Source organism: Hemibagrus wyckioides, linkage group LG19, assembly GCF_019097595.1.
Source record: "Hemibagrus wyckioides isolate EC202008001 linkage group LG19, SWU_Hwy_1.0, whole genome shotgun sequence".
Taxonomy (NCBI): domain Eukaryota; kingdom Metazoa; phylum Chordata; class Actinopteri; order Siluriformes; family Bagridae; genus Hemibagrus; species Hemibagrus wyckioides.
This window is the reverse complement of record NC_080728.1, coordinates 9,177,289-9,204,873: the sequence shown is the minus strand read 5'-3', so window position 1 is coordinate 9,204,873 and position 27,585 is coordinate 9,177,289. Positions and strand designations below refer to the sequence as shown.

General features: G+C 40.1%; 1 protein-coding gene across 1 annotated transcript; it reads left to right on the top strand.

Annotated features, from left to right (window-relative positions):
• Positions 1 to 682: 682 nt before the first annotated feature.
• Positions 683 to 24,186, top strand: cerk (ceramide kinase). The gene is made up of 13 exons (XM_058417090.1): positions 683 to 1,034; positions 10,320 to 10,454; positions 10,674 to 10,796; positions 11,550 to 11,675; positions 12,369 to 12,435; positions 13,358 to 13,503; positions 15,289 to 15,363; positions 15,835 to 15,987; positions 16,111 to 16,216; positions 16,400 to 16,470; positions 18,356 to 18,561; positions 19,664 to 19,887; positions 22,301 to 24,186. Exons 1-13 carry the CDS (start codon positions 875 to 877, stop codon positions 22,386 to 22,388), a joined length of 1,680 nt encoding a protein of 559 aa, XP_058273073.1. The 5' UTR covers positions 683 to 874; the 3' UTR covers positions 22,389 to 24,186.
• The last annotated feature ends 3,399 nt before the right edge of the window (positions 24,187 to 27,585 follow it).

Here is a 27,585-nt window from a genome sequence, read left to right as displayed (position 1 = left end):
ACTGTGGATCCAGAACATATACCGGGAACACTGGGCAGAAGGTAGGATCTAAACTGGTGGGGATGCCCATCCATCACAAGACACCTTGGAAACACACATTTACATCTAACCGCAATTAAGTATAGCCAGTGTGCCTACTGATGTGTTTATAGAAGGTGTGAGGAAACCTGTGAACCCAAACCCACACAGAGATGTGGCACTGTGATGGTCTATTATCTATGGCCTTATTGGGTCTGTGGACTTCTATTTTATTTTCCATCCCCTAGCTACACGTAAATGATCCACTCCCACCCCTTATCTACAAAGGTGCTCTATTTATTATTTCTGTCTTCAGTGTTATTACGTAAATTCTGTCAATTTTTAGCATTGACGTCGTGACGGTCCTGATAATAGGACCGCCCACACGGCATGACGTCACCCGCGCAAGCGTTTCAACAAACTAGACTCATTATTATTATTATAATTACTAACTATATAACAAGGTTACACAATAAAGTGATTAATTTTTTTTTTAGAAAAGAAACACGAGTTGTTGTTTTTCTCGCGAAGTGATGTGTTAAACAAAAACACAAACAAACTAAACTCTGTGAAGCTCTCGTGCGTGGCGTGTGCGCGCGCTTGCCTTGTGCGTCGCTGCACGCTCACGTAAACGGATTTGCGTGATGACGCAGGAGCTCTCGAGCTCTCCGGCTGTCTTTTTTTTTATTAGAGAAAGGAGAAACCGCTATGTGTGCACGGCGCCGAGGAAAAGCAGCGCCCTGAGGGAGCCCGTGGGATCGAGTCGATTGTTCAGTTCAGTCCGAAGATGAAATACAGATAACTACGGTGTAAAGTGGACCGTGGCTGCGGCTGGGAAGAGTCTGTTGACGGAGAAATGGAAAAGCAGCCGAAGCCGCAGCTGCTGTTGTCCTCGCAGCTCAGCCTCCTGAACAGGGTCTATGAGGTGACATTAAACGGCGTTTTTCTCTCCTGGAAAGAGGTGGAGACGAGACAAAAACGGGCCGTTGGCAACATTTATGGTCCTCTGAAGGCTGGTAAGTTTCAAACTAAAAAATAAATTTCCTCAGAAATGTTTACACCGTACACTTTCTTTGTTTTGGTGCCGTCACTGTCTGTTAAATCTATACACGAAGGCCTGTTGATTTCCTATAGAGAGAGGAAGACGCACGTGACATATATAGGCAGGAGTAGTTAAAGAGCATTAAGAATGACCTTCATGGGCTTAAACAGTAGCGTAGGAAGACTAACCAGGCTTCAATCCCCATTTACTATCCTCTCTATCCAAGTGCACTGCAGGGCTTTATATTATATTTCATTACACTACAATGTGTGTCCAGTAAGAGGTCATCTGGGACACAGGCCTGACCTCCATGGTGACTTAAAGAGAAGGACAGGAGGACAGTGATGCACTAACCTGTAAGTAGAGCTCACTGTCCTCAAGGGTAAGCTGACCTATTGAGTCATATGTCCTCATGGTTCATTTACTAACTGTGCTATAAATAATGCTTACAAGAGATTAAGGGATCTTTTACCTTTTTTCCATTCCTCAGAGTTTCTATAATTAACTACTCTGCTCTGCACTGTTAATTAACAACCCTGAAGGCCTGCAGACTCTATTTCATTGTGAACATGTGACACCGCAGTTTTTTCGACAGTAGTTTGTTTTGTTTTGTTTAGCTATTGACCACAGGGTAAATTCCAGGCTCTGTGTACATGAACAATACTTTATTAGACATTTTCCACATGACACACCACCATGTCGGACGTTTATGTGTGTATACACCGACCAGGCATAACATTATGACCACCTGATCCGTCCTGCACTGTGTATTCTGACACCTTTCTATCAGAACCAGCATTAACTTCTTCAGCAATTTGAGCAACAGTAGCTTGTCTGTTGGATCGGATCACACGGTCCAGCCTTCACTACCCACATGCATCAGTGAGCCTTGGCCGCCCATGACCCTGTCGCTGGTTCACCACTGTTCATTCCTTGGACCACTTTTGATAGATACTGACCACTGCAGACCGGGAACACCCCACAAGAGCTGCAGTTTTGGAGATGCTCTGATCCAGTCGTCTAGCCATCACAGTTTGGCTCTTGTCAAACTCGCTCAAATCCTTACACTTGCCCATTTTTCCTGCTTCTAACACATCAACTTTGAGGATAAAATGTTCACTTTATTCACTTCACCTCAAAGTGCTCGTAATGTTATGGCTGATCTGTGTATTTATGTATATATAGAGTAAGCAGGAGCTATCATTTTCCAGGACATCCTGTGCTGATCAGTTTATATATCCAGGAATGCATAAACAAACTGACTGTGGTGAATCTCCGGTTCTCTGCGACAGTAACACTGGTCATGAGAAAGTTTATCCATGTATCTAGTGATAATAGGTTTCACCATAGAAATGCCACAATGAACTCAGTGGCATTGAATACAAGAGTGCACTCTGTCCTACCTGGATTTCTTTTACTCTCAAAGCCTACACATATCTTTTCCCAGGGGCTGCGCTGCTTTAGAATTAAGTTTCCTTCCTTCCTCCACTAGATACTGTAGAGGCCCTGGCTTTTGTTACTTGGAAACCTGGAAACTTGAACACTGAATGGCTTTGACTACTAAGGCCTCTATTCAGACTTGCTATTGGGAGGCGTCTCGGGTGATCAGATCAGAGGCGGACGCCACTATGTACAGGTCTGAACACGGCTAAATGCATACTATGATCTGTTCACATATTTCACCCCTATAATATGTACATTGACATCCAGCCATGTTTATATTACCTTAAGTTATGGTTTCTATAGTAACAATTTGGACTTACTCTAAACTTACTAATAAACATACACATTTATTTATATATATATATATTAAACAAAGAACAGCATATCATTGATATCATTAAGCATTTTGTTAGGTCACATGTACAGTAGGAGTCTCGGGTGCCGGTGTCTTTGTCACGGTCAGAAAGTTTCAGGACGGGAGAGTCTTCAGCACAGAGGACTTTGCACTTTCCTGTTTCTCAGTAACATGACAAGCTGTATTGTTTGTCTCTCTGAAATAAAAGAGAAGAACTTCAGGTTCATAGGAATGAAGAAGACACTATATGTAGACTATAATACAGGCGTAGTGCTTCTATATATTGGGTATTTGACTGTATGTCACTCTGTTTGATTTGTGTGCATGATGTTGCTTGGGAAAAGCTTGTACTTTGGTTCAGTTTTTGCTTTCCTCTCTTTTCTTGTGTGATGTTTAAAACACATTGAAACATGACTGAAATGAACAAATCCTTCATAAAATGCCCCACAATGAGAGGAGAGTGTTATTAAAGTGTCAGTCAGTGGTTTTGAAATTGTATCAGATAGATTTAGGCAGATGTCTCTATGAAAGGTGATCATGTGGTCATTAAAGATGCAGTGGAGGCACCTGGAAAACTCAGGTGTGAACATCTACCCGTGTCACCTGTCCATGTGTGATCAGATCAGCTGAGACGAATGATAACGCAGAGTCTGAACAGAGCCTGAGAGGCAGCACAGCTCACAGTAAAGTGAGTAACGTAGCATGTCAGGACACATGAGTGTTGCTCATAAACACATAGTCTGATGCTGTGTGGTCTGTGTGATGATTTGGAAATAGAAGTACAATAATGTGGTTGTATGATCAAGTGGTGACCTTCCTCCCAATGCACTTGAATCTCTTTACACTCACTCATACATAATGTCGGCAATGAAAAGAAATTGTTCGGTCGTATTTCAATAAAGGGTCATCTTAACTAATGGTCCTGTCAGACCTCAAGTGTCTTTTATGTTCACATTGACCTCTGTAGTATTTTACCTAAAGTGCTGATGTAAAGGGTGCTTAAATTTCCCAGAACACTCCAGCTCCATGTTTTTGCATTTCCTATTGGGGTCATTTACATTTTCACTAACCTCCAATTTTATTAACAAAACAGGCTGGCTTTGAAGCTAATGTGCTCTTCCAAAAACATTTCATGGGTCAAATTATTTTCCTCCTCTGCTTATATTATGTTAGTCATTGCCAGTATAATGATGTCATATATGTTGGTTCCTTTTATTTGGCCAGACAAACATGTCATTCAAATCTTTGTGGAAAAAAATGCAGCTCCACCGAGATTCAAATAAAGAAGTGATCTTGGGATGATACCAAACTCGAGCACAGTTCATTTCAACAGGGGAAAAAAAATGGCTGAGCTCTATGGGGCTGCGTGTTGAAGTTGGTCAAGCAACTACCCCCTGCTAAGCAGTATGAGTCACGGCCCAACCTTGGACAGTGATGAGGTTGGCCGCGGACGAGCACATACACCAGGATTTAGATCATCACCATGATCTTATTAGTTGCTACAAGTCTAGCTCTCTGCATGCATGACATCCTTCGCTCTCTAAGAACCCAATGGAGTATAACAAATAAGCCTAAGTGGCAATAATTACTAATTTAACTTTCTTCACCTCCTCCTTTAGCATTTGCTTGAGGCTTTTCCATGCACACGAAGATAACCGAGTTCGAGTAACTACTACAGAAGTTTGATTGGACTAATTGGTCTGAAAAATAGCTTCACCTTTTCACACTGTGTATGTAATGTAACCTGACTCCCCATCTTGCACACAAAACTTCTGCCGGAATACATAAGATAAAAAAAAAGGCCATTCAAAAGACCTTATGTATAAAGGGTCATTTCATGCTAAACCAATGTTTGGCCAAGAATAACACCATGTATTGGACATGTGCGGCTGCTCAAACAAGACTCAGGGAAGGGCAACGTGTTATGTAAGCTTCCAGCAATGAGCTCACGTGTGCCATCTGCATCTGCCTGCCACTCACGTGACCTGCCTGCCCCGACTCGCATCTCCGGTGATGAAGCCTCGTCTTGTATTTCTTACAAAACCGCAGCAGGGCTTAATGGTGCCAACATAGCTGACTTGTTTTCAAACCACCGCTGTACATGAGGTTCTGCTGCCAATAAATATTTTAATTTTTTATTTATTTTTTTTAAATCCCTGGTTATTGTGTAGGGAAATGGCAAAATGTACACGTAATTAAGATGTGATCTTCAATGATTTTTGACTTATTTCTTAATTTTTTTTCAATGTTTTAACTATTTATACTTACTGTTTCTTGTGTTCCCTACAATGCTGTTCATTTGATAGCATTGCTTGTGGGATTTAGCCCTTGCTTCATCTCTACTTAAAAAGAGCAGTGCAGCAGAAAGTTAGTCCTCACCTCCTTATCTGTACTCTCTGCTCAGACCCATCAGATCAGGTTCCAGAGCTTGAACTTTGATGCAAATATCATCTCGTAGATCGCTGAAGAGCAGAACCGTATCTCTGTTATGACTCTGCCTAAATACCTCATATACATTCTGGAGCTCTGAGCCTCATGTTTAGTCTCGTCTACATCTGTGATGGATTTATTAATGACGTTGAACATCTCTGGAAAAGAAAGTGGTGAGAGATGATGCTGCTTTCCAAGTAGCTAACAGAGATTTCAAGAACTATGCTCCCTAATAGTTAACATTCGTGTATATATATATATATATATATATATATATATATATATATATATATATATATATATATATATATATATAAAAGTTATATATATATATATATAATATATGAATGGATGGACAACCTGAGGGGTAGAGGCACAAAGATCCACCTTTTTAATGTTATATTAAAAAGGATGGATGGACAACCCGAGGGGTAGAGGCACAAAGTTTCCACCTTTTTAATGTTATATTAATATATGGTTATGTGGTTATGGTTATAGGTTATATGGTTATATATGGTAATATGTGGTTTCTACCAAGTAGAAACCACAACCCGAGGGGTAGAGGCACAAAGTTTCCACCTTTTTAATGTTATATTAATATATGGTTATGTGGTTATGGTTATAGGTTATATGGTTATATATGGTAATATGTGGTTTCTACCAAGTAGAAACCACAACCCGAGGGGTAGAGGCACAAAGTTTCCACCTTTTTAATGTTATATTAATATATAACATTAAAAAGGTGGAAACTTTGTGCCTCTACCCCTCGGGTTGTGGTTTGTACTTGGTTTCTACGGCAGGAACAGGACATTAAAGGTACAGGTAGAACTTGGCACTTTTGTTTTTTTGCAGTGACACATCTGTGTTCATTTTGCTCTTCTGTGACTCTGGGATGGACAACCCGAGGGGTAGAGGCACAAAGTTTCCACCTTTTTAATGTTATATATTAATATAACATTAAAAAGGTGGAAACTTTGTGCCTACCCCTCGGGTTGTCCATCCATTCATCCGTCTGTCCATCTGAGATTCTCTTTACTGTGATATCTCCACAATGAGTGGTTGAATGTTTGTAAGATTTGTATGATTTTATCAGCGTAAGCACCAGATGAACTGATGACCTTTTGCAATCGATCCACACAGGGCCCAGGTCAACATCTGGGGTCATCAATCTTCTCCTCAAAGGGATGGGAGTGGCTGCAGGCTTTCATTTCAACCAAGCAGGAGCCATACCTGATTCCACTTGTTTAATCAGTTCATTGTGGTCTCCAGTCAGCTGTCAAAGCGTGCCTCCAATTTGGTTGGAATAAAAGCCTGCAGCCACACTGGCCCTTTGCAGTGAAGATTGAAGACCCCTGGTCAAAGGACAGTTATATGTTTGCTTTAGTTTTTTTTTTCCTGTTTGAAGTCCAGTCCCTCCAGAAAGTATTCACTTTCTTAATTCTTAATGAGAATTGCTTTTTTCTGCTATGTTGTAACATCATTTCTTAGGAATAAGATTTTTTCAAGTCGTTAAATAATAAAATGATCTATTTATTAAAAATAAATAAATAAACTATCAGAATTATTTATAAAATATCAATTCAGTATTTATTCACGCCTCAGAGTCAAATCTACTGTGTTGTCCTTTTGTAGCATTCAGCTGGACCGTGTCTCTATGAGTTTTGCACAAATTTGATTGTACCATTTTCTCCTCTTCATCAGTGCAATGGAGAATGCTGGACAGTAGTTTTCAGTTCATTTTTCCTCAAATCATTTCTTTTTATTTTTGTGATGTTCTTTGGCTCATTGCCCTGCTGTGGTGTAAATTGACACATATTTCTGTCTGAGTGGATCAGGTTCTCCTCAAGAATTTGCTTGTATTTGGCTTCATCCATGATGCTTGTGATGACAAGATTTCTTGTCCCTCCTGCTGAAAAGCAACCCTAGAGCATGATGTTACCACCATGATGCTTTGTAAAGATCTGATGATGTCTGCACAGGTTCTCCTATTTCAGCCAGTGAGCTCTGTTACCCTGTTAGTGTCATAGTTGGCATCTTTTCTTACAATTGCCCTTCATGCTTGTTTACCTAGACTGGAAGCGCTGCCTGTCCTTGCTAGTGTCTGGGCTGTGCTATAATTTTTCCTCCTCAGTGCTCTGATTATGGTTCAAAGCTTTGCTTTCTTTTCCAAATCTTTTCATAACCTTCAACAACCAGCTTTCCACCTCCTAACAAACGCTTCATGAGCAGTTCATGTCATCATGTAGGCCTGATGTGATCTGCTATTTCAGCTGTGAGACATCCCAGAGTCACAGAAGAGCAAAATGAACACAGATGTGTCACTGCAAAAAAAAAAAGTGCCAAGTTCTACCTGTACCTTTTAATGTCCTGTTCCTGCCGTAGAAACCAAGTAGCACATCAGACCAGCAGTCCTGTGGCAAATGTTTACCAGAAACAGATCTAATCTCACAAATAGTGAGATGTTGCATCAGTTTTGTTCCTTGATTTATCTAGCCTTCTTTCAACATTTCTACATTAGTATCTACAAACAGACGCGTGATGAAATCTGCATACCATATTTAAGAAGCACTTAAATGTGACTGAGAATAGCAAATCAAGGATGCTAGCAGTGAGTTTATAATAATATGGATAATGTGGTTCAATGCGCATATGACAAATGGCATTCATCATTCAGTTTATCAAAGATGGGCAAATCATTTTTTATTAAGTTTATCAGTACTGGGCAAGAAAAAGACCCATCATTTTCACACCCAGGGTCATTTTAATATCCAAAATTCATGACCGTTCTATAGACGAAGATGACTGGTAATGAGCAATTGCTTTATACAGTCTTGTTTTGCTGTGGCCTTTTCCAGGTCTCTGTAAAACAGCTGTTGTGTTTAGGCTGCAACACTTGCACAACCAGGTTAACATTTGGCTACAAAACAATGAAAAAGAACAGGTTTCTCATGTTCATGCTGTTCACACCTAAATGTCAGAATGCAAAGACTCTGTTGCATGGATTCACAGCAAATCTCTTCATGATTGTGTTCATTGCTAATGTGATGAGGCTCTGTTCATGAGATTAGAGATGCATGAAATGGAGTTTATGACACTGCAAATCTGTAAGACTTCCATATAATGTTAGATAACAGACAGCACAAAAGGTAACCTGAGGTCAGGAAGCTTTGTACGGATCATAATATTCTTTCTCTCTCTCTCTGATAAACTGGCTGCTATCTGTTGTAATAGTATATTACTGCTGTGTCATACAGACACAGTACATCAGTCAGTTTTGAATTTAGTTGAAAATGCTGAACTCCCTGGAGGGAGAAACATTAGCCAGAGTACAGTGGAATGTCCAGTATTGTTATGAGGCATTTCCTTTCTGTCAACCTTGTTTACTGCCCTGTTCTGATTGCTGAAGGCAGGATTTCCTAATTTAAGAACGCTGGACTTAACAATAGAGTCTGTTTCAGATGGACATTTTGGGCAAACATTTAAAATATGTGATCTGAATGTTAAAAGATATTAAAATTGATATTTGTTTTCTGTAAAACACTCTTGGGGGTTTGCTTTACATGTGTTTGGTACAAGAAAGTCGGTGAGCATTTAAAGGAAACTCTCTGGAGGCTCTGTTATTCCTTCAGATTCATCTGACATGGTTTGGGTCCACTTGTCCCCTTAGAATGAAGCGTCACTGCAAAACAGGACAAAGTCCATCTGTCCTATGATCATTTCTATCCAGACGGGAGTGGTCTCTTTTTGCATGACTCCACCCGATCCACAGGGCACAAAGGCTCTCTTAATGGTTTGATGACTATGAAGATATTGTAAATTTAATTGAACATCCCTGGGGCATTATGTGCCACCACTATCACTATGATTCGGAAGAGCAGAGTTCATCTGTCCAAGATAGACTTGGACAGTTTGCTCAGCTTTACGTACACGTATACAATCATAAACTGTGCATCATGCAGTGAAATGCTTTTTGTTCCAAACAGATGAATAGAAGAATAGCTATTTGGGTCATAGGACATGATGTTAAAGATGGTGTAAAAAAATGAAAATAATGTATAGAACTCCATGTACTCACATTGCAGGAAGCATTGTGATCACAAACTGATGTTATGTACTGGTGTTATGACAAGGAAAAAATCTGACACGTGTTGTACTCTTAGACCTAGCTTGGCCTGTTCTACGTTCTCACTGAACTTCAGATTCCCTAAAAGAAATTTTTCAGATGGAAACTAATCAGAATGTGGAAAGACGTTAAGGCGAGAGGACTGTCTGAACAATCATCCCTTTCACATCATTGTTCCTGATCTTTCTTTTAGTTTCATACATCACTGCAAAACAATCTGGATTGTGTAACTCAGCAATAACAAATCCCTTTTTGTTAGTCCTTTTCAAACTTTAAAAGTTTACATTTGCTGACAGTGTGTTAGTTTTGTGGGTTTTTTAAAAATATACACTACCAGTTCAAAGTTTGGACACATCTTCTAATTCCATGGTCTTTCCTGATGTTTATTTCTTTCTACATTGTAAAACAATGCTGAAGGCGGCCGAAATACACAATAATCTCGTTTGAACAGTGGATATTGAGATATGTCTGCTACTGATGCTCTGTAAAGCCTTCATAACAGCTCTAATCTGAGGTGCTGTTAATTGGTGATTTCTGAGGCTGGTAACTCTAAATGAACTTCTCCTCTGCAGCAGAGGTAAGTTTTGGTCTTGCTTTCCTGGGATGGTCTTCATGTGAGCCAGTTTCATCATGGTGCTTGATGGGTTTTGCAAATGCACTTGACAATACTGTTCTTGCAAGAACTATTCCAGAACACCTGACCTTCGTGTCTTAAAATAACAACTGACTGTTGTTTTTTGTTGTCATTACATATGGATTACTTAAGTCCATGTGTGTTATTTCATAGATTTGAAATCTCCAGTATTGTTCTAGAATGTAGAAAATAAATCCCTAAACAAAAAACATTGAATTAAAAAGTGTGTCCAAACTGGTAGTGTATTTTTTATATTGTATTTCTATTATTGTAGCAGGCAGCCACTACGTGCCAGTGTGTGAGATCATATCCGTCCAGGAGACTGAGGAAGAATGCCCGAGCACAGACCTAGGAAAATGGCAGAAAGTTCCACAAAGTCCAGTTGAGTCGAATCAGCACGCTTTCACAGGTATGCATGCTCATTTCTATAATAAGAGTTAGGCTATGCAGGCTCTCACTGTAATTTTATAACGGGATAAACCCACAGTAGTTGTAAGAGGAAGGCAAGTTATCTATCCAGGAATGCCAGATCAGTTCAAAGATTGGCACGTAATTGTATGTTACCCTCTTTATCACGCTATACAGCCGGTCCGCACATGTTTAAGCCATTTTGACCTTCTCTCTGTAGTGTCCTATGTGGAGAGGATTCAGAAACACCGCTGGCGGTGCAGTGAAGTCACCCTCCATTGCACTGATAGGACACTGTGTCTGCAATGGGTCCAAGCCATCAGGGAGCAACTCTCACTATTGAGTATGTCCTTAATGTTCTTTTGTGCAACTGACCTAGAATAATGATTACATTGCCTTTCATAAAAGCTTGTTTAGCTTCATTTATTTGTCGCTGGAAATACTACATATATCTCACACTGACTGAGTTTAGGCCACTCTGCTTAGTCCATTTGAAATTGAGTTAAGATCCAAGTTAATGTTAACATTTAATTAAGAGTTTCTAGAAAGAACTTGCACCATTTATAACTAAGGTTTATATATTGTAAAGTGTTCTGTGTCTAGAGAAGATGACACTTTGGTTTATGAAGTCAGATACAATAGAATGGACAATGGACCAGAATAGGGATAAATTATTTTCTGAATCACTTTAGAGTGTTATAGCAAAAATCCATACTGCCATAGAAATAAACATATTTATAAAAAATAACAGAAATGTGACAGTGGACTGATACAATAGTTTTGCACATACATAAATATTTTTGTAAAATAAATATGCTAGGACTAGAATACATTACACAGTGATTTTTAAAAACATTGTCATTAACACAAGATGCAAAACGCACTTATTCGGGAACTTGAATGAATCAGTCTATGTCTGGATATCCAGTCCAGGGGTTCTCATCTAATAAGGCGAATTATGAATGTTTGTCACGATCGATAAAGTTAGTTTGATAAAAAAAAATAAATAAAAAAGCAATGAAGTTGTATTCTAGACAAAAGATTCTGTTGTGCAGCAAATTAAGCCTGTTATTTCTCCCCATCTCCTTATTTGCAGCTATCCGACCGAAGCGCTTGCTGGTCTACATAAATCCCTATGGAGGGAAACACCGTGGGAAAAGGATTTATGAGCAGAAAGTAGCCCCAATTTTTTCCCGTGCCTGTATTTCCACCGACGTGATTGGTGAGCGCCCATCAGCCGTCTACATTAACATTTGAATAAAAAATGAGCATTCACTTTCCGCAAAAAGATATTTGTGGGCAAATAGCCGTAACTGCCAAGTGTTCCCAAGGATATGATTTTGTTTACAGGTTTATCCATCAGCAAGGATAATGATAATGGGAGCGCTGATAGCTGGTAAACATGAGAGGATTATTCATCAGGATGTTTTTTTTTTCCGCACATAGGCTGCGAAATAGTAAATAGAATACTTGCAGCCCACAATCATATATAACTGTATAAGGCCTATTAATGAAGAGTGTGCTTTTATCATGTTGGCATTTCACAAACAACAAACAAAATCATTAGAGAAGCCGAGCTAGCTTTAATAAGCTCTATACATCTGTTTTTGCATCTATAGTCGCATAATCACCATCACAACAAGAGGCTTTTTGTGAACCATCTGTTTTTAGGACATGTGTATTTTACAATCTCCTGTCACTCCTGACTGAGTATGTCTCGTATTGAAATGTACTTAAGGGTTTTTTCTTTTTACCGCAGCAGCAGCTTTGACTTATCACTCGATGTAGCTGGATTAATTGTACCCTTCAGAACCGCTAGTGAAGTAGCAGTGTAACTTTCAGATTAAGTCGATGTCATTGCTGCCATTGCCCCTCGCCACTCACAATTAAAATAACTTTGCATTTGTTTCCATAGTTACCGAGCGGGCGAATCATGCCAGGGACCACTTGAAAACGGAGGCTGAGCTAAAGAAATACGACGGGTGAGTTAGCAGAGATCACTGTGGGTATGTGGCAGCTCTTAATTTGCCCAGTGAAGAATTTGCCCTTCCACAGCAAAGACTAGATTAACATTTAAGCGCACATCAGTCGGCTGGCACTGCAGCATTGTTTGGCAACAGGGAGAACCTGCTATGGAGAAAAACGAGCTTTGATGTCATCAATATGCAGCATTCATCACAACAAGACCAGAAGCCAAGTTCTTCGGAGTGGAATTGCTGTTTCTGTATCAGGATTTAGCACTCATTAGCCTGGTTCTGCTTCCAAGAAATGTAACCCTTATCCCTTATATTAACTCTGGTAGAGGATTCCCATACTCCTTTATCATCTTTCACTCCACAGCACTGTGGGATGCTTGGTTGTGATTTCTTAAATGTGTAGCTCAGCTTGAATGCTGGTCACTTCAAACGTGTGCAATCACTGATACGGCGTTTCCTTTCCTAGCATTTATGACAGGAGTCATAGCAGTCTTATTTTTCCTTAATGAGAAAGTGCCCAAGATGCACAGCTTTGCTCTGTACAGTTTTTCAATAACATTACAAGCTGTAGGTTTTTTCTGAGCTTCTTGTGCAATGGAAAATTGCTGTGGTATAAGAGAAGCAGAAGGCTTTGGGACCCGACTTCATACCAGCATGTTGTTGATTAATTTCTTATAACAGTGCACCAATTCATGTTCATTTTTGTAAGCATTTAAGATTTTACGTTATGTCTTAAGATTTCATATTATCTCTATACCTTAAAACACACATCTAAATAACAAATACATGTGGTTTAGGCATCTTGCTAAACTGTTAATGTACATTTTGATCCAAAGAGTTTTCTCTCTAGCCAAATAAGTTAGATTTCTGAGTTAAGATGTGACATACAAGGCCACAGGATGAAACATCAGTGTTGTTGAATCTACAGGGTGGTTTGCGTTGGAGGAGACGGCATGTTCAGCGAGATCATACATGGCCTAATCTCCCGTACGCAGTGTGACTCTGGGGTAGACCAGAACCGTTCAGACGAGACCCTGATACCTTGCAGCCTTCGTATTGGCATCATTCCTGCAGGTGAGTTCTTTATACTCGAGAGTAAGTAAAGGTGTCTAGAGAAAATAGCTTCGGCTTTCTATCTTTTTCTTGTTTTTCCTGTTACCACACCAACTCTTCCTGTGAGGCATGAAGTGTACATTCTACGTAGCTATGTTCCACATCATCACAAATTCCACAGCTATGATGTGTGTTACGTGGAAAATAATCACAGGTGGTTATGGTGTGCTGGTTGGCCTAAGAGCAGGCCCTTTTCTAGCCACTACGCAATGAAAACAGACCAGTCTTGACGCAACTAACATACCTCAGGTAACACGGATAATTCAAAGTGACTCCTACTGTAGTTGAAAAAGAGAGAAGCTCTTTTGTTTGCATCCTGGCTTTGCCATATTTTGCTGAGGGCCCATTAGTCTTGATAACACCGTTTTAACAAGGATTAATGAAATGGGCTTGGAGCTATAGAGTGCTGTTCACCAAAGAGTGTGGAAATGTACACAGCTTAAAATCATATTTTAAGATAAAGATAGCAGTAAGCTAGCTTTATCAGTATTTATAGAATCATTCTGTTCAGCTACAGTCTGTTGTTCAGGTGCAAAAGTTTAAATAAACAGTATGAATTTTCTATACTAATGGAAGGGTGGTGTACTGCTGCCTTAAATCTCCAGAGATGGCTGTGTAGGGTTTCACATGGGTATTCTGTCTTCTACAGTTTTGTCTATCCAGAAAGGTGTTATTAGGTGCACTGGCAAAGCTACAGTTCCCTTAGATGTGATTAGTGTGAACAGTAAGCCACAGTTGACTGGAGTCACATCCAGAGTGTATTTCTGCCTTACACTCAGGATTTACACCTTAACCATGGTTGAAGTGGTTACTGAAGATGAAGGACTTAAACTGCTAATGGAAGAAAATAAGTGTAATGAGACGATCCGTCTTTCCTCACAGCTAGAGCTTGCTGTTTTTGATGAACTAGGTTTGATTCTGGCTCAGATTTTGACCCTACATCAAAACAAAGCTGTTTTCATAAGCTCTTTCTTCCAATTTTATTTCTCATAATCTTTGTTTTCCATTTTTGTTTTGCATTTCATTTTTTATTTTTTAATTCATGCATTCATTCATCATTAGTAACAGCTTTATTCTGGTAAGTCACAGTGGATCCAGATCCTATCTGTGACTCAGGAATACCCCACTGGTTTATCACATCCCCTTTAGACTTTCATTCATTTTTTAATCACATTTTTTTCTATGCCTTTTTTTTTTCTTCTCCGTTTTGCTCTCTTTTGTCCTTCTTATTTTTCTCACCTCTCTTCTCACCGGTGCTCGTACTTTCTTCATTGTTGAAAGAACCGGCCTGGTTGTATTCCAGCCGGCACGAGCTCTGTGCTTACCGCTGCTCTCACTGGGTTTTATATTAGCTATTTGAGACAGAAGAATTTCATTACTGAGCAGAGTGAGAGAAGAAGGATGAAGTCTGAAATCTCATCTCTGTATAAAGCAATGCCTTGCTGCTAATAGTATTCTCCTCCACGCCTCTGTGAGTCAGCTAAATTGTTCTCGGCACAAAGAAGAGGGGGAAAGTTATTTTTTGCTTACACAGAAGCCTGAACCGAAAAACCTCAGGCATATCTAATATTTGGCTAACATTTTATTCCGATTGCTAGGTCGATTGTCCCAGCATCTAAATTGCGCAGTGGGAAGGTGTGAGCGAGCGAGAGAAAGAGAGGGAGGGAGGGAGAGAGAGATTCTGATTTTCATATTTTTACATTTACGTAGCAAAGCCCTGACCTGTGAAATGTGTTTGTGAAATAGGTTCGACTGACTGCATATGCTATGCAACGGTTGGCTCCAATGACCCCGTGACCTCAGCTCTGCACATCGTCGTAGGTGAGCATGCATGTCCAAGCAAACTGTGACATACAACTGGTAACACAAGTTCGTCACATAAATTTGCATGTTCTAAGGAATATTTCTTCTAAAGGTCTTTCATTGCTGAGTAAAGGTGAGATGTAAATGTAGCCATTAAACTGCATACCATGCACGCACACCCATACTTATTGTAGCTGTAGGGTGGAGTTGTTAGCTGAGTTTATTCATTTCAGTAACAAATACTTGCATGACAACAGTTTTGAAATTGTTTAAACATGTGTCATTATAGATAGATTGCTGACAATCTTAGAACACAAACATAGTGAAATTTTCCAGGAGCCTTTTATTATTAACTGGAACTAGGGCAGATGACACTTTTAATCATATTTTCTTGCACTCACTGCTGTGACGCCTATCATTTGTGAAAAAGAAGAAGAATGGGAAGCCACATGTATATTTTGACCTAATTTTTTATCTTTCTATTTCCAGGAGATTCCCAGCCAATGGACGTCTGTTCCATCCACCATAACAATACCTTTCTCCGCTACTCTGTCTCACTCCTTGGTTACGGTTTCTATGGCGATGTACTGACTGACAGCGAGAGGAAGCGTTGGATGGGCCCAGCTCGCTATGACATCTCAGGTCAGCAAGACCTCCGTAATAACAGACTGAAAGAGAAGGGGGGAAAAAGCAAAAGTTACTCTTATTGCCGTCATTCTTTCAATTGCTGTCATTTTCAATGGGAACCCTGTTGGTTTGTGGCAGGTGTTAAAACGTTTCTGTCACATCGCTACTATGAAGGGACAATCTCTTTCCTTCCTGCTGATGAGAACGTAGGAACTCCACGAGACAAGCTGCAGTGCCGATCTGGGTGAGATCTACTATATTCAACAGCTAATGGTTTATTAATTGTGTCTTCTCAAACTCAGATGAATGCAAACACACCTCAAGCAGTCTGTGTGTTTGCGTAGCAGTAACAGATGCACTCAAATGATCTTGGTGTTCCTTGTTGTCTGATACCAGGCTTAATGGTAATGACTTGTTCTTTTGTTAGGTGTAATATCTGCAGGCTGCCTTCACTTGACAAGCAGGTTTCCAAAGATGAGGAAAGCATCTCAGACACCGGTGAGAATCCAAGCCCTATACTGGCACCCTGTACAGTGAATCTTAAATGAGGCAAAATGATAGTTTTTAAGCACTTGATTGCTGCTTTGACACTTTGCTTGCATCCAGCTCATTTAAAAACCCAAGCTGATTAGCACAGGGTGCCTAACATCTGTGGTTTAAAATGGCTTTAGCTATAATCACTGCAGGTACATGCTGTTTAAACAGACTTTCTACAGCGCTAGGCATAAATACAAACTAGATGCAGTCTTCATCACTTTTGCTCATGTGCAAATAATGAGTAAGCAAATCTTACATTCATATATTCACCTGTTTCAATATTACATTGCCCCTGTGTACAAAGCGAGCTCCAAGAAGACATTTGCCAAGGTTAGAGAGGAAAAGCTAGAGTGGCCTGCACAGAGCAATGACCTCAACACTGCTGAACACTTTTGGATTAATTGGACAAATGAAGACCATGACTACATGTAAATTAGCTTTGTGGCTGGTTGACCTTTCTCAACATCCACACAAATATAAAGAAAATAAGCATTTCTGGAATCTGGAAGGAATTGGTTTGGTCTAAGAAAACATGTCCTGCTGAATTTAAGTAAATGATTGATAAATGAAGTCTGTTCTTTTGTTTACAGTCGGGAACTAAGCTCCACCTAGTAGTTATCATTAACATAGTAATCCTAAGATGACAGGGATTTAAATGAGCATGGAGTCAGGAGCAGGGGATGTTCCCTTACTGCTCTGATTATTCCCACACTTCCACCTACGGTGGGTGAACAAATATATTCTCCACTCATGATATGCCACCCTTCCATCTGTCCCTGCACTGATTATTCCCAGGAACTCGCTCTCTCTCTTTCTCACACACAGACACACACACCAACTTCTCGTGGATTATTATCTGTTTCAGCTCTGAACAGCAGGCACCTTCATTACAGACTGGTCTGTCTGTTTACTGTGACTTACTGATAAGTGCTGTTTACAGAGACACGTGCAGAGACCTCCAGGTCTGTAATTGCAATTTGGACATGGTTAGACTTGGTAGCGAAAGCAATTCAAGGGGAGAAGGGAGATAGAGGGGTGTGTGTGTGTGTGTGTGTGTGTGTGTTTGAGTATGTGCGTGCTGGGAGAGTTAAGTGTACTTAATCAGTAATCTAGTATCACAGTAAAATGGAGCACTGGCCATGTATAACTGTTTCCTGATGAGCTTCTTACATACATGCTACCGTTAAGCATCAAATGAACATAAGCCAAAGGTCTCTCGTCATTTTGGCCACTTAAGAGTTTAATCAATCATTTCCAAATAAAAATATATTTCCTTTTCTCAGTTCTGCAGGCCTGCTGACACTGGAAAATATCATCTCTGTTTCTTTTAGGACTCTCAGACCAAACTGTGTGATTTTTATAATTACCAATCACACTGCAGTGTTTGAAAAGCATTCATTAACAAGACATTGACCACATGGTCAGATACAGTAATCACAAATGATATTAAGTGCTACCTTCATCTCTGATGTGTCTGGGCCCAGGTCATCAGATTTAAAGATTTTTTTTTTTTTCCTATGTGTAATTACCATGGACAGAATAACAAGATATCGTAACATGAATTTTAGTACTACACACATGACCCTAAACAAAAGGTGTAATAAAATAAGCATGAGAAAATGTCTTGCCAGATGCTGGTCTTGTGTAGTTTTATTCAGCATTTAGACATTGTACTAAACATAGTACAAATGCAGTTATGGTTAATTTAATTTTCCTCTGGTCTTCATGTGGAACAACACATTTCTTCCAAGTAGAAAATGTACCCCCATCAATTCCATTCTAAGTTAGATTTGAATTACTGAAAATGCAAGGTTTCCTAACAATAGCTGTGTGTTTTACATTGCAGATACTAAAGGAGTGTGGCAGGTCATCAGGGGAAAGTTTTTAGCCATCAATGCTGCATGTATGAGCTGTGCTTGTCCTCGCAGCCCCAAAGGCCTGTCTCCCTCTGCACACCTGGCCGATGGCACAGCTGACCTCATCCTGGTGCGCAAGTGCTCACGATTTGACTTCCTGCGCCACCTGCTGCGTCACACCAACAAAGACGACCAGGTACATGCTGAAACACACTGGCATCACTGACATCGGGAGTTTCTATTATAGGAAAATACTTGCGGTGGTAACAGTAACAGCACATCACACCACAGTCATTGATTTTCATATAAAAGTATGCGTCATTGTCTTCCCTATTTGGCTTTACCTTGACTTTAACCAAGCTTGCTTCTATCACAGTAAATTTTGAACAAAAACCGAGCCAAAAACGATCACAATTAAAACGCACTTCATTATCTTGCCCACTAGATAGGGCACTAGATTTAGTTTCCACTGTCCAAGCACCAATGCCAAATTCAGTGCTCTAAAAAACAACTGTTTTACATTGTCTATTGCTCTCGTATTAAATCCGGAAATTATATATCTCCTGCCAGGGAGCAGTTCAGGTTCAGAAAGCCTCTAATATGACTAGATGAATGCTCAGAGTTTTTCATTAGATTTATGAGCCATAAAACCAACAAGGCAGAAATATTAGATTTATCTCAAAGGTAATCGAGGGAAACTTTCCAGCCCCTGCCTTGTCTGGTTGCTCATCCTGGTTTCCTTTTTTCAGGCATGACTGTGTCTTGGGAGTTGTGTGTCATGGGTGACTCACCCTACCGACAGCAAAATTTGGTTAGATGGACACAGCTGTTTGTTAGCAGGGGTTCACTTCAGTTCACTCTGGTTATATTTCCATGTTCCTTAGAAGTCTCAGCCATATTCATCAGAAGCCCACATGCTCATTAGTAATCCTTCCACATTCAGGGATAAAAACCAAGCGGTTAAAGTTCGCACCTCTGTGATTTGTTACAATTATTGAACTGTAGACCTGGCACTGGTAATAAAAGACATTTTCTGTGAGTAATCAATTAAACATGGTGGGTTTGATCATCTTAACAACCCCTTAGATAAATACTTGATCAAATACTGTGGCAAAAAGCCATAACCCTAGTATTATCGTAAGATGCTCTTGAATATAGATATTGAGCAGCATTTCTTCCTTAAAAGTAGTTGGCAGATTCTACTATGATTAAAAGGGTAATGTTCACCCCCTCTTCTAATGACATCAGAGCAGAGAGGATGGATCCTAATTCAGCTTGTGGTGCTGTTTGTGTTGCAGTTTGACCACCCGTTTGTGGAAGTGTACCGCGTGCACCAGTTCCGTTTCACGCCCAGGTACGAGGAGACTGATTCTGAACTGGAGCTGCGGGAGGCTGAGGGCTCTGGTCGTAAACGCTTCTTCAGCCAGATATGCAGAGAGCATCCGGCATGCAACTGCAGCCTGGTGCACAGCAGCTGGAACTGTGATGGAGAAATCCTGCCTCACGCTGCCATTCAAGTCAGGTATCGAGTCATAGACATTAGTGCTAATTATGTAGATCCCTGTAGTGCAGTAATGTAGTAATGTCAACTTGGAAATGGACATTCTGGGTCATTGGTTTGTTAGTTATAAAATTCAGTACATCTATAGGTAGTGGACCAAACATAAGGGTTTGTTTAAACCTTTCTGATCAGTGAGACTGGCATGGTATACAGTTCAGTTCTAGTTTCTGAACTGTACATGGTGTACCAGCAAATTGGGTGTGTTTACTTATAATCCAGGATTTCAAATACCAGCCTCATACACTTGTATTAGTGCCACACACACACACTACCATGTCAGTGGCACACCTCGCCCAAAAAATCTCTACTCAGCAGTCATCCCGTTCCATTAATGGATGGAGTATAAAGGTGGCTGGGATATTGTCCATGACATCAGACGGGTTACAGACAGTACCTGAATCTGGATGTAGATATACCTGATAATTGAGCAAATAAATGTAGGTGCAAGAAAAAGTGTAAATAATGAACTGCTACTTCAGTTCTTCATATCTGAAAGAGGGAAAGTTTCCTTTGCACATTGAAATCCAGATTACCTCACTGCACTGTTCGAGCTCATGATAAGTAAATCACATTTAGCTGGCACGAGCCACTTCCAGTGGAATATTACAACCACGGTGCGCCCGAGAGATAAACTGCATGGGCATTGCACTGTTTAAAAAAAAAACTACTTGGATAACAGAAAGCACTCGATTATCACAGGAAAATCTTTATGTAGCATGATGGCTTTCCTGAATGCAACATTTATTTCACGCTCCATTTGCCCCATCAGTGATGCATAGCTGTCTAATGTCCTGTAATTACTGGCCTTTCCACTGTTAAAAAGCTCACTCCCATTTAATTAAAATTTAGGCCCATTCATTTATTGACTTTTCCTCCTCACTAGTTGTTCTTTGAATGATTCAGCAAATGAACTGTAGAGATGAACAATGCTGCGTAAGACAGGCAGCTATAGAGAGGATTACATCTGACCTGAGCGCTAAACATGCCTCGTCTTGTGCAGTTAGAGGAAATGAAATTCACACTCATCTAAAGTTGCACAGACGATGCAGACGGTTTCAGATCACACAGGAAAATGGAGTAGATTGAAACCGAGATTTGATGTTGGGTGTTCTTAATTAATCTGAATTTATATTAATAATGTGTTCACTACATAGTTTTATAAAATGGTCAGACACTAGTATTAATAATGCAAAAATACCTAATACAAGAACAGCAGTGTGTGTGGGTTAATAACTATTGGGTTAATGTAAGGAGTTACATGTTCCTCTAATAAACGTTTCCAACATAAATGGAAAATCTCTAAAGGGAATTGATTTTTTTTATTTTTTTTTTCTTCCAGTATTTAAAACCTTTAGGTGGCAGGATGGCAATGAATCAATAAATCTGCAAGCTGCTTTAATACTATTTGGGGAAGTGCAGAATCAGTTCACTGACCAGGTTTGTTTAGCCCTTAATGAAAATTTCAAACAGGAACAATTCAGAAAATCGAAATAAAGCAAGAAAAAGGAAATTGGTGTTTCTTAAGGAATGCTAAAAGCCCATGTGCAGCATTGCAGCATCAGTGAGCCAGTGCTGAGGGACAGCTGCAGGTTAATGCAAAACAATCTAATGCAAGTAAAACATCATATTATTTAATAATAATCATAACCCACGGTGCCAACTTGTATGTTTTAGCCATAGTGGTTAGTTTTCTCTCCATGCCTGAAAATGATTTGTTTTCTCAGTCGAAAGCAGCGTTCAGTCACAAGCATAAATATAATACTCACTGTGCAAAAGCCAATATACTGAAGGGAAAAGCCCTGACATTTGTTCTGGTAGCAGTTACTCTCGCATGTTTAATATGGACATCTGCAGAACATTTTATGCTTTTAATTTTCCTCTCCAGCAACATGTAGCTCTGATTTTTATTTTTTTTTTTGTCTCTAAGGATTTTTCTTGTTAGTAACTTTGAATCAAAGAAAACGATAAACTTCTAACTTCTAAAATTCACAATATAACTAAACATCATTTTTTTATGTTTTTTTAAAAATAAAATTTTTTTAAAAATACTTTTTTTAAAAAAGTACATTTTATGCTGTCATGGTATTTGTCATACTGAAACACAATAATAAATATTTACGTTGAGTTAGTATTGTGAGAACTGTGAACATCTGCTGGTGCCATAATGGCTTCTGGCTTGTAAACAACAATCCCAGCATTGCAGGAGTTCAGGCACATCATGTTTATATTTGTCTCATTACAAGTGAACTTTTCAAGACATCCATCTTAACCGTGGCCATCATCCATTAATCCAGTTTTTTCCATATGTTTAAATGCTTTCTTTATCCAAAGTGACATTTGACAGATCTTTGTCTTTCTGTCTCTGTCTTTCCAGAGTGCACTGCCAGTTGATCAAGCTGTTTGCGAGAGGGATTGAAGAGCAGTCCGTCTTTGAGGAACCTTACGCCCTCAATGCAATATAGAGCTGCCTGTCACTGGAAAGAAAAAATAAATTGAACTTGATGGTCCCCAAACCTTCGGGTCACATTTGGGTTGACAGGATGTGGTTTCCACTTCCGTTACACATCCGTTTATAGAGTTCACTGGAAGTGTCATAATTAGTACACTGGTCTTCACCATGGCTGAGTAGATGGCATCTAAGTGTCTATTTACAGACCGCTGAAATCGCAATGGCAAGAGCTCAGATGGGTTAAACCTGTATCCCCACAGTATTTTTTTTAGTATTTTTTTTAAACAAATTCCTTCTTTTAGAGTGACCAAGTTGTTCATTATTCCTCCTACTCCACCCAAAATGTTTGAAGTTTAATTGTTAAGCATGACTTTTGTCTGTCTTCCTCTGTTGTCAAGCTGGTCTTGATGTTTTGGGCAGCACTATCCCAAAGTTCAAGCATAATGTGCAAATATTTTCTTTACTGGAAGTGAAGTACCCAATATTATCCTGCCGTATATGGCTGTTATTAAACATAATATATTTAGTTACTTTACCTATTTTCTGGAAATGATTAGTATTTAACTCTTGTAATGTTTAGCTGTTAATTCCTGCAGCTAAACTGTTTAATGTGTAATATATTAAGTGTTTTGTAGCAGTCTAGCACTGGGGCATAGTGTAGCTGATAGCAATCTGTTAGTGATGTAATAGTCTGGACATTACACTGTGGAACATTGTTTCTTAGGAACGTAAATCCCATGCCAAAAAATCAAGCATCACCTATAGATATTTAACCTGTTGTGTCCCATTAGTATGATCGGTTTTATGGCACGATCCTCAGTTGAAAGCATTTGACAAAATGATGTTGATAAACTGCGGTAGTTTTGTCAGCAACATAATTCTTCTGGTTGTCAACCTGTTCATCATCTCTATCCTTTCCTGCTTATGTGCTTCTTTTGCTCCGATTTCTTGTTTCTCTCTGTCGTATTTCTGTAAAATAGCCACAGGGCATCCTGCTTTGTGGCCTTCTGCTGAAGGTTTAATGTGCATACTCCAAGGCTGTGTTCATCCACCATCAAGGGAGTTTAAAATAGCCTCTTTGCAGTAGTGCATCTGCTGTCTGTGAATGTTTGAGAAGCTGAGGTAGTGCACTGCTCGGTTTCCAAATACAGAAGATCTGGCAAATCATTCATATTTACTCCAGCAGTTGTGTAATTCAAGTAAAGAGGAGCTGCTGTAGTGTGTGATAACGTTATAGCAGTCAATGCCAGGCCATGAACTGTCCTCAATGTGTGTACAAACAGCAGCCATCTGACAGCTGCTGTATTTGGCAGCTCGGTTCATGGCCAATCAAACACTTACATGCCCATATGCTTCAACCGCTGTGTCAACAAACCTCCTATTCGAGCACGCAGACAGCCCTGAGATCGGACTTCATCTGCACCTGAAACATAATTCAAAATCCTCTTCGTCCTCCTCATAAATATCACTGCCATCTTCGCTCGCCCCGGCTTTCAGTACCACGGCTGTCACTAATTTATGGTCCAGTGCTGGCGGTTGTGACTAGCCCGTTTGCTGTACATTACAGCTTCATCAGCATCAAAGACCCCTCTACACACACAAATGTATAGCCATTGCAACCTCAGTAGTGATCACTGTGAGCAAAGCAACCCTTTCCTTCCATATGCTGCCTAGATCTTAGGCATGACTGAAAAGCGGGATCTTCATCTCGCAGGCTTCGAGATGACACATGGAATGATGTATGACCTGAAATGTACAAAATGATGTGTGTTCTGGGAAAAAAAAAACCCTTAATAAAGTACTTCAAAATATATGTGGTGATGTGGTGAGTCAGATGTGCAGGAGACAAGTGGAAGAAACGCTGTGAACTGTGTTTTATCCGCTGAAAGCCTGTCAGTCTTGCTTAAAGTGCTGATGACCGCGGTCTCCTTGGGACTTGACAAAATTGATGGAACCAGAGATAGCAAGAGAAAAGTTACATTGAGTTGTACTGAAGGATAAGCTCTGGAGATTTTACAAGAAATCCTGTTTCAAGGTTGACCAATGCAACTTCCCTTATAGCATTCATGCATCCAGGGTGATTTATCTCCGAGTAACAAGTAGCGGTTCAACCACGGGTCAGCAGGGGTGTTGGCACGGGGCCACGGGTTCGAACGTCCTTGTCATTTTCACTTCCGAGCCGCCTTCTGCGGTGACCTTCAGCAAAGTGCTTTAACCTCCACTAACCCCTATTACTGGCAAGCCTCTTTATGAGGGAGCATTTAAGAAAAAATTGCGATGAATTCATTTTTCGATTGTATGTAACAACCCTGGCTGTACATTCCTCCAGGAATAATTACATGATCTCGGGCCTCTTCTAATCTTTCCCATCAATCAAACTGTCATTTTATTCCTTGTGTCAGAAATGATTTAGAGCTAAAAACAAGATAACAGCTTGTATCTGTTGCCCCATGTCAGCAAGGTATTTATCTGGACCATCAGACCATTTTTAATCACCGTAACACTAATTAGTAGATCCAGCGATGGATTGCTGTTTTCATTTCAAGTCCTCATAGTTATTAGAGCGTTCATTGTCATTTGTCCCCCCATCATTTAGTGCAAAAGTCTCAGGTATATGTCTCGGTTCTAATCCATTTTACATGGAATGCTGTTAGGAATGTGCTACTACTCCTTATTATCTTTAAGAGCCTTCCATAATGGTGAATGCTCCACAAAGCCGGTTCTCCTGACCAGTGTGATTTGCGGCAAAATGAACAAATGAAGCAACTTAATGGATTTATTGCATAAGAATTTTGGTCGAGACCAGATATATTCTTCACTCGCTCTCTTTCTGCTCATGTGCTGCGATGGGGAAGATATTTTGTTCTTATTCTCTGCCTCGCTTACCGTTTCTGTACAGCCCATACATTAGCCTTGCTATCTGGTCCCACATGGCAATTGTAGCAAGGTAATTTTCCCATCTATCGTCGACCGAGTAAATTCCATCTCCTCCCTTTCTGGCTTGCGCATTGCCATGTCCTTATTGATTTATTCTGAGACCGGGGACTGTGGGTGGCGTCCCACTGAGGCCCACTTTCTCATTCTTGGCCCCTTTTCCAGAGATGTTATAGAGACAAAACCAACAAACAGCTGTCTGTGAGCACTCAAATAACTGGAGACAACTCATTGCAAGTGTGATTACAGTGGCACCTTCGCTTCCACTTTTAAGTAGCCGTGCCGAAGCAGCTCGGCTGAGATTGAATGCTTTTCGGTCTATCCTGGCCTCCAAAAGCCCACCTGAGCCTCATCCAAGGCTTTTACCCAGGCATCACTCCAGCTGAGCTGCAGGTACAAGGGTAGGCATTAGGAAAAGAGGAGTCCTCGTCGGTGCAGGTTTTATACAGCGCTGTATCTGCGGGTGGCTTTCACCTCTCAATTTTAGATTAAAATCGGTGAAAAGGGAGCTATCCGTGAAAATGCTATCCATCACGGCTTGCTCTCCGATTGTTCAGCCACCTGGTTTGAAATACAAGAGGTGATGATCTGGAAGTAAGGAGCTGCTGAGACGCGTTGCAGACTCCATTATCGATTAATTTTCAAAGTTTTCATTAGAACAGGTTCATACTGCACTGTCGCAACCAAGCTAGACTTTTTCTCCTCGGTCTACACTGGGGACTAGCAAAAAATAACAGGCGAGAATAAATATGCAGACCATAACTGTCAAGTGCTATTGATTGCAGCTGTCCCATTCCCCCCTGTGCCCTTGCTGTGCTTCTTTCTCTTAAACTTTTTTCCTTGACCGTCCCGAAAGCTACCATCTAGTGAAGTCAAGTGAAGTCATCCACCACATGTATTTCGAGTTCGTTTAGAAGTTAACAATCTTTCTGTAAATCACACGTTTGAAAAGGTCTTCAAATAAAAAAAAGGTTCGCCTGCTCTTGGCAGTACACAGATACAGTGTTCTGAAGGTTAGATGCTTTATTAAAATATCAGTGTCTGAATCATTTTATACCAGCTCGATTCAGGCAAAGAACTCCTCTTCCAAAAGACTACACATTTCTCTCCATGTAGACGTACAAACTGCTGTCTTGGGCCATGTTTTATAGAAGTCGACAGATGTATAACTACAGTGCAAAGGACTATATGATCTGGAAAGGATATGATTCTTTGCCTGCAACCAGGCAGAAGATGAGTCTCCTGAAGTCGCAGTAGATCCACCACGGCAACAGCAGTGGAACCTGAAAGATAACAGGCTTCGATTTTATCCCAGCTTGCTTAATCTGAAACAGACAGAGATAAAAAGGACTATTACTTTTGCTACTTCCAATTCACGTGGTGTGACAGAGCTGGACTTTGTTTCCCCCTCCAAGTTATTGCATCCCTAATGGTGCTTAAAGTAATTACACTTTGTAATGTTTCTCTTTCTCTTCCCTTTAGTAGGCCCTTCTGAAGCACTCTTGCATCCAGTGCCCACGCTCCCGTTCTCTGCTAAATGATGCCATTAACCATATTGCATTTGCTAACTCTCCGGCCACCCCAATGAGATTTGGTTCACAGCAAGTTTAATTGACTGAAAACAAGGTTGTGTTTAAAATGGTGCAGTTGGAGTAAGTTTGCCAGCAGCACATGGTCTGTGTTTTTGCATGGTTTTAGATGTCATTTAGTCTAAATGGAAACAGTCTGTCAGTTGAGAGAGATATTTACAAGTTTTGTGTGTGTGTGTGTGTGTGTGTGTTTGAAGGACATTCATTCATCGTTCATCCAAATAGAGCTGGTAATACATCCTGGATGGGACGGCAGTTTATCTGGGGGCACTGTGTGCACACACACACAGCTAGGGGCAGTTAAGTGTAACCATTCCACCTCCTGGCATGTTCTAGTGCCTGATCTGTGTCAGTGTTCCAAAACGTATTCATGTGGATCAATCACCTCCGTATCTTTTTACTAAAATGTTATAATTCTAAACATTTAATAAATGATCATATTTGCTGTATCATCTCCCTTTTAGCTCATTTTCTGCAATTAGTAATCAAAGTGTACGTTATCGTCATGTTGTCATTTTTATTGTACTAAAGAATGAAGCAACAGTAGAGCAACTTGTGGAACACAGGACTGTCACAGACAAGCAGAACAAATCCTAGCACTGGACTCATTTGGATAAGTAAACAAGTTAAATGCTCCTTCATTACTCTCAGTATTTGTAGGGCATAATGTACTTATTAGCAAAATGT

Coding starts and splice junctions, on each gene's coding strand:
- cerk (XM_058417090.1), top strand. CDS start 875: ATGGAAAAGCAGCCGAAGCCGCAGCTGCTGTTGTCCTCGCAGCTCAGC. Junction 11,676..12,368: donor TATTTCCACCGACGTGATTG/GTGAGCGCCCAT, acceptor TTGTTTCCATAG/TTACCGAGCGGGCGAATCAT. Junction 12,436..13,357: donor GAGCTAAAGAAATACGACGG/GTGAGTTAGCAG, acceptor TTGAATCTACAG/GGTGGTTTGCGTTGGAGGAG.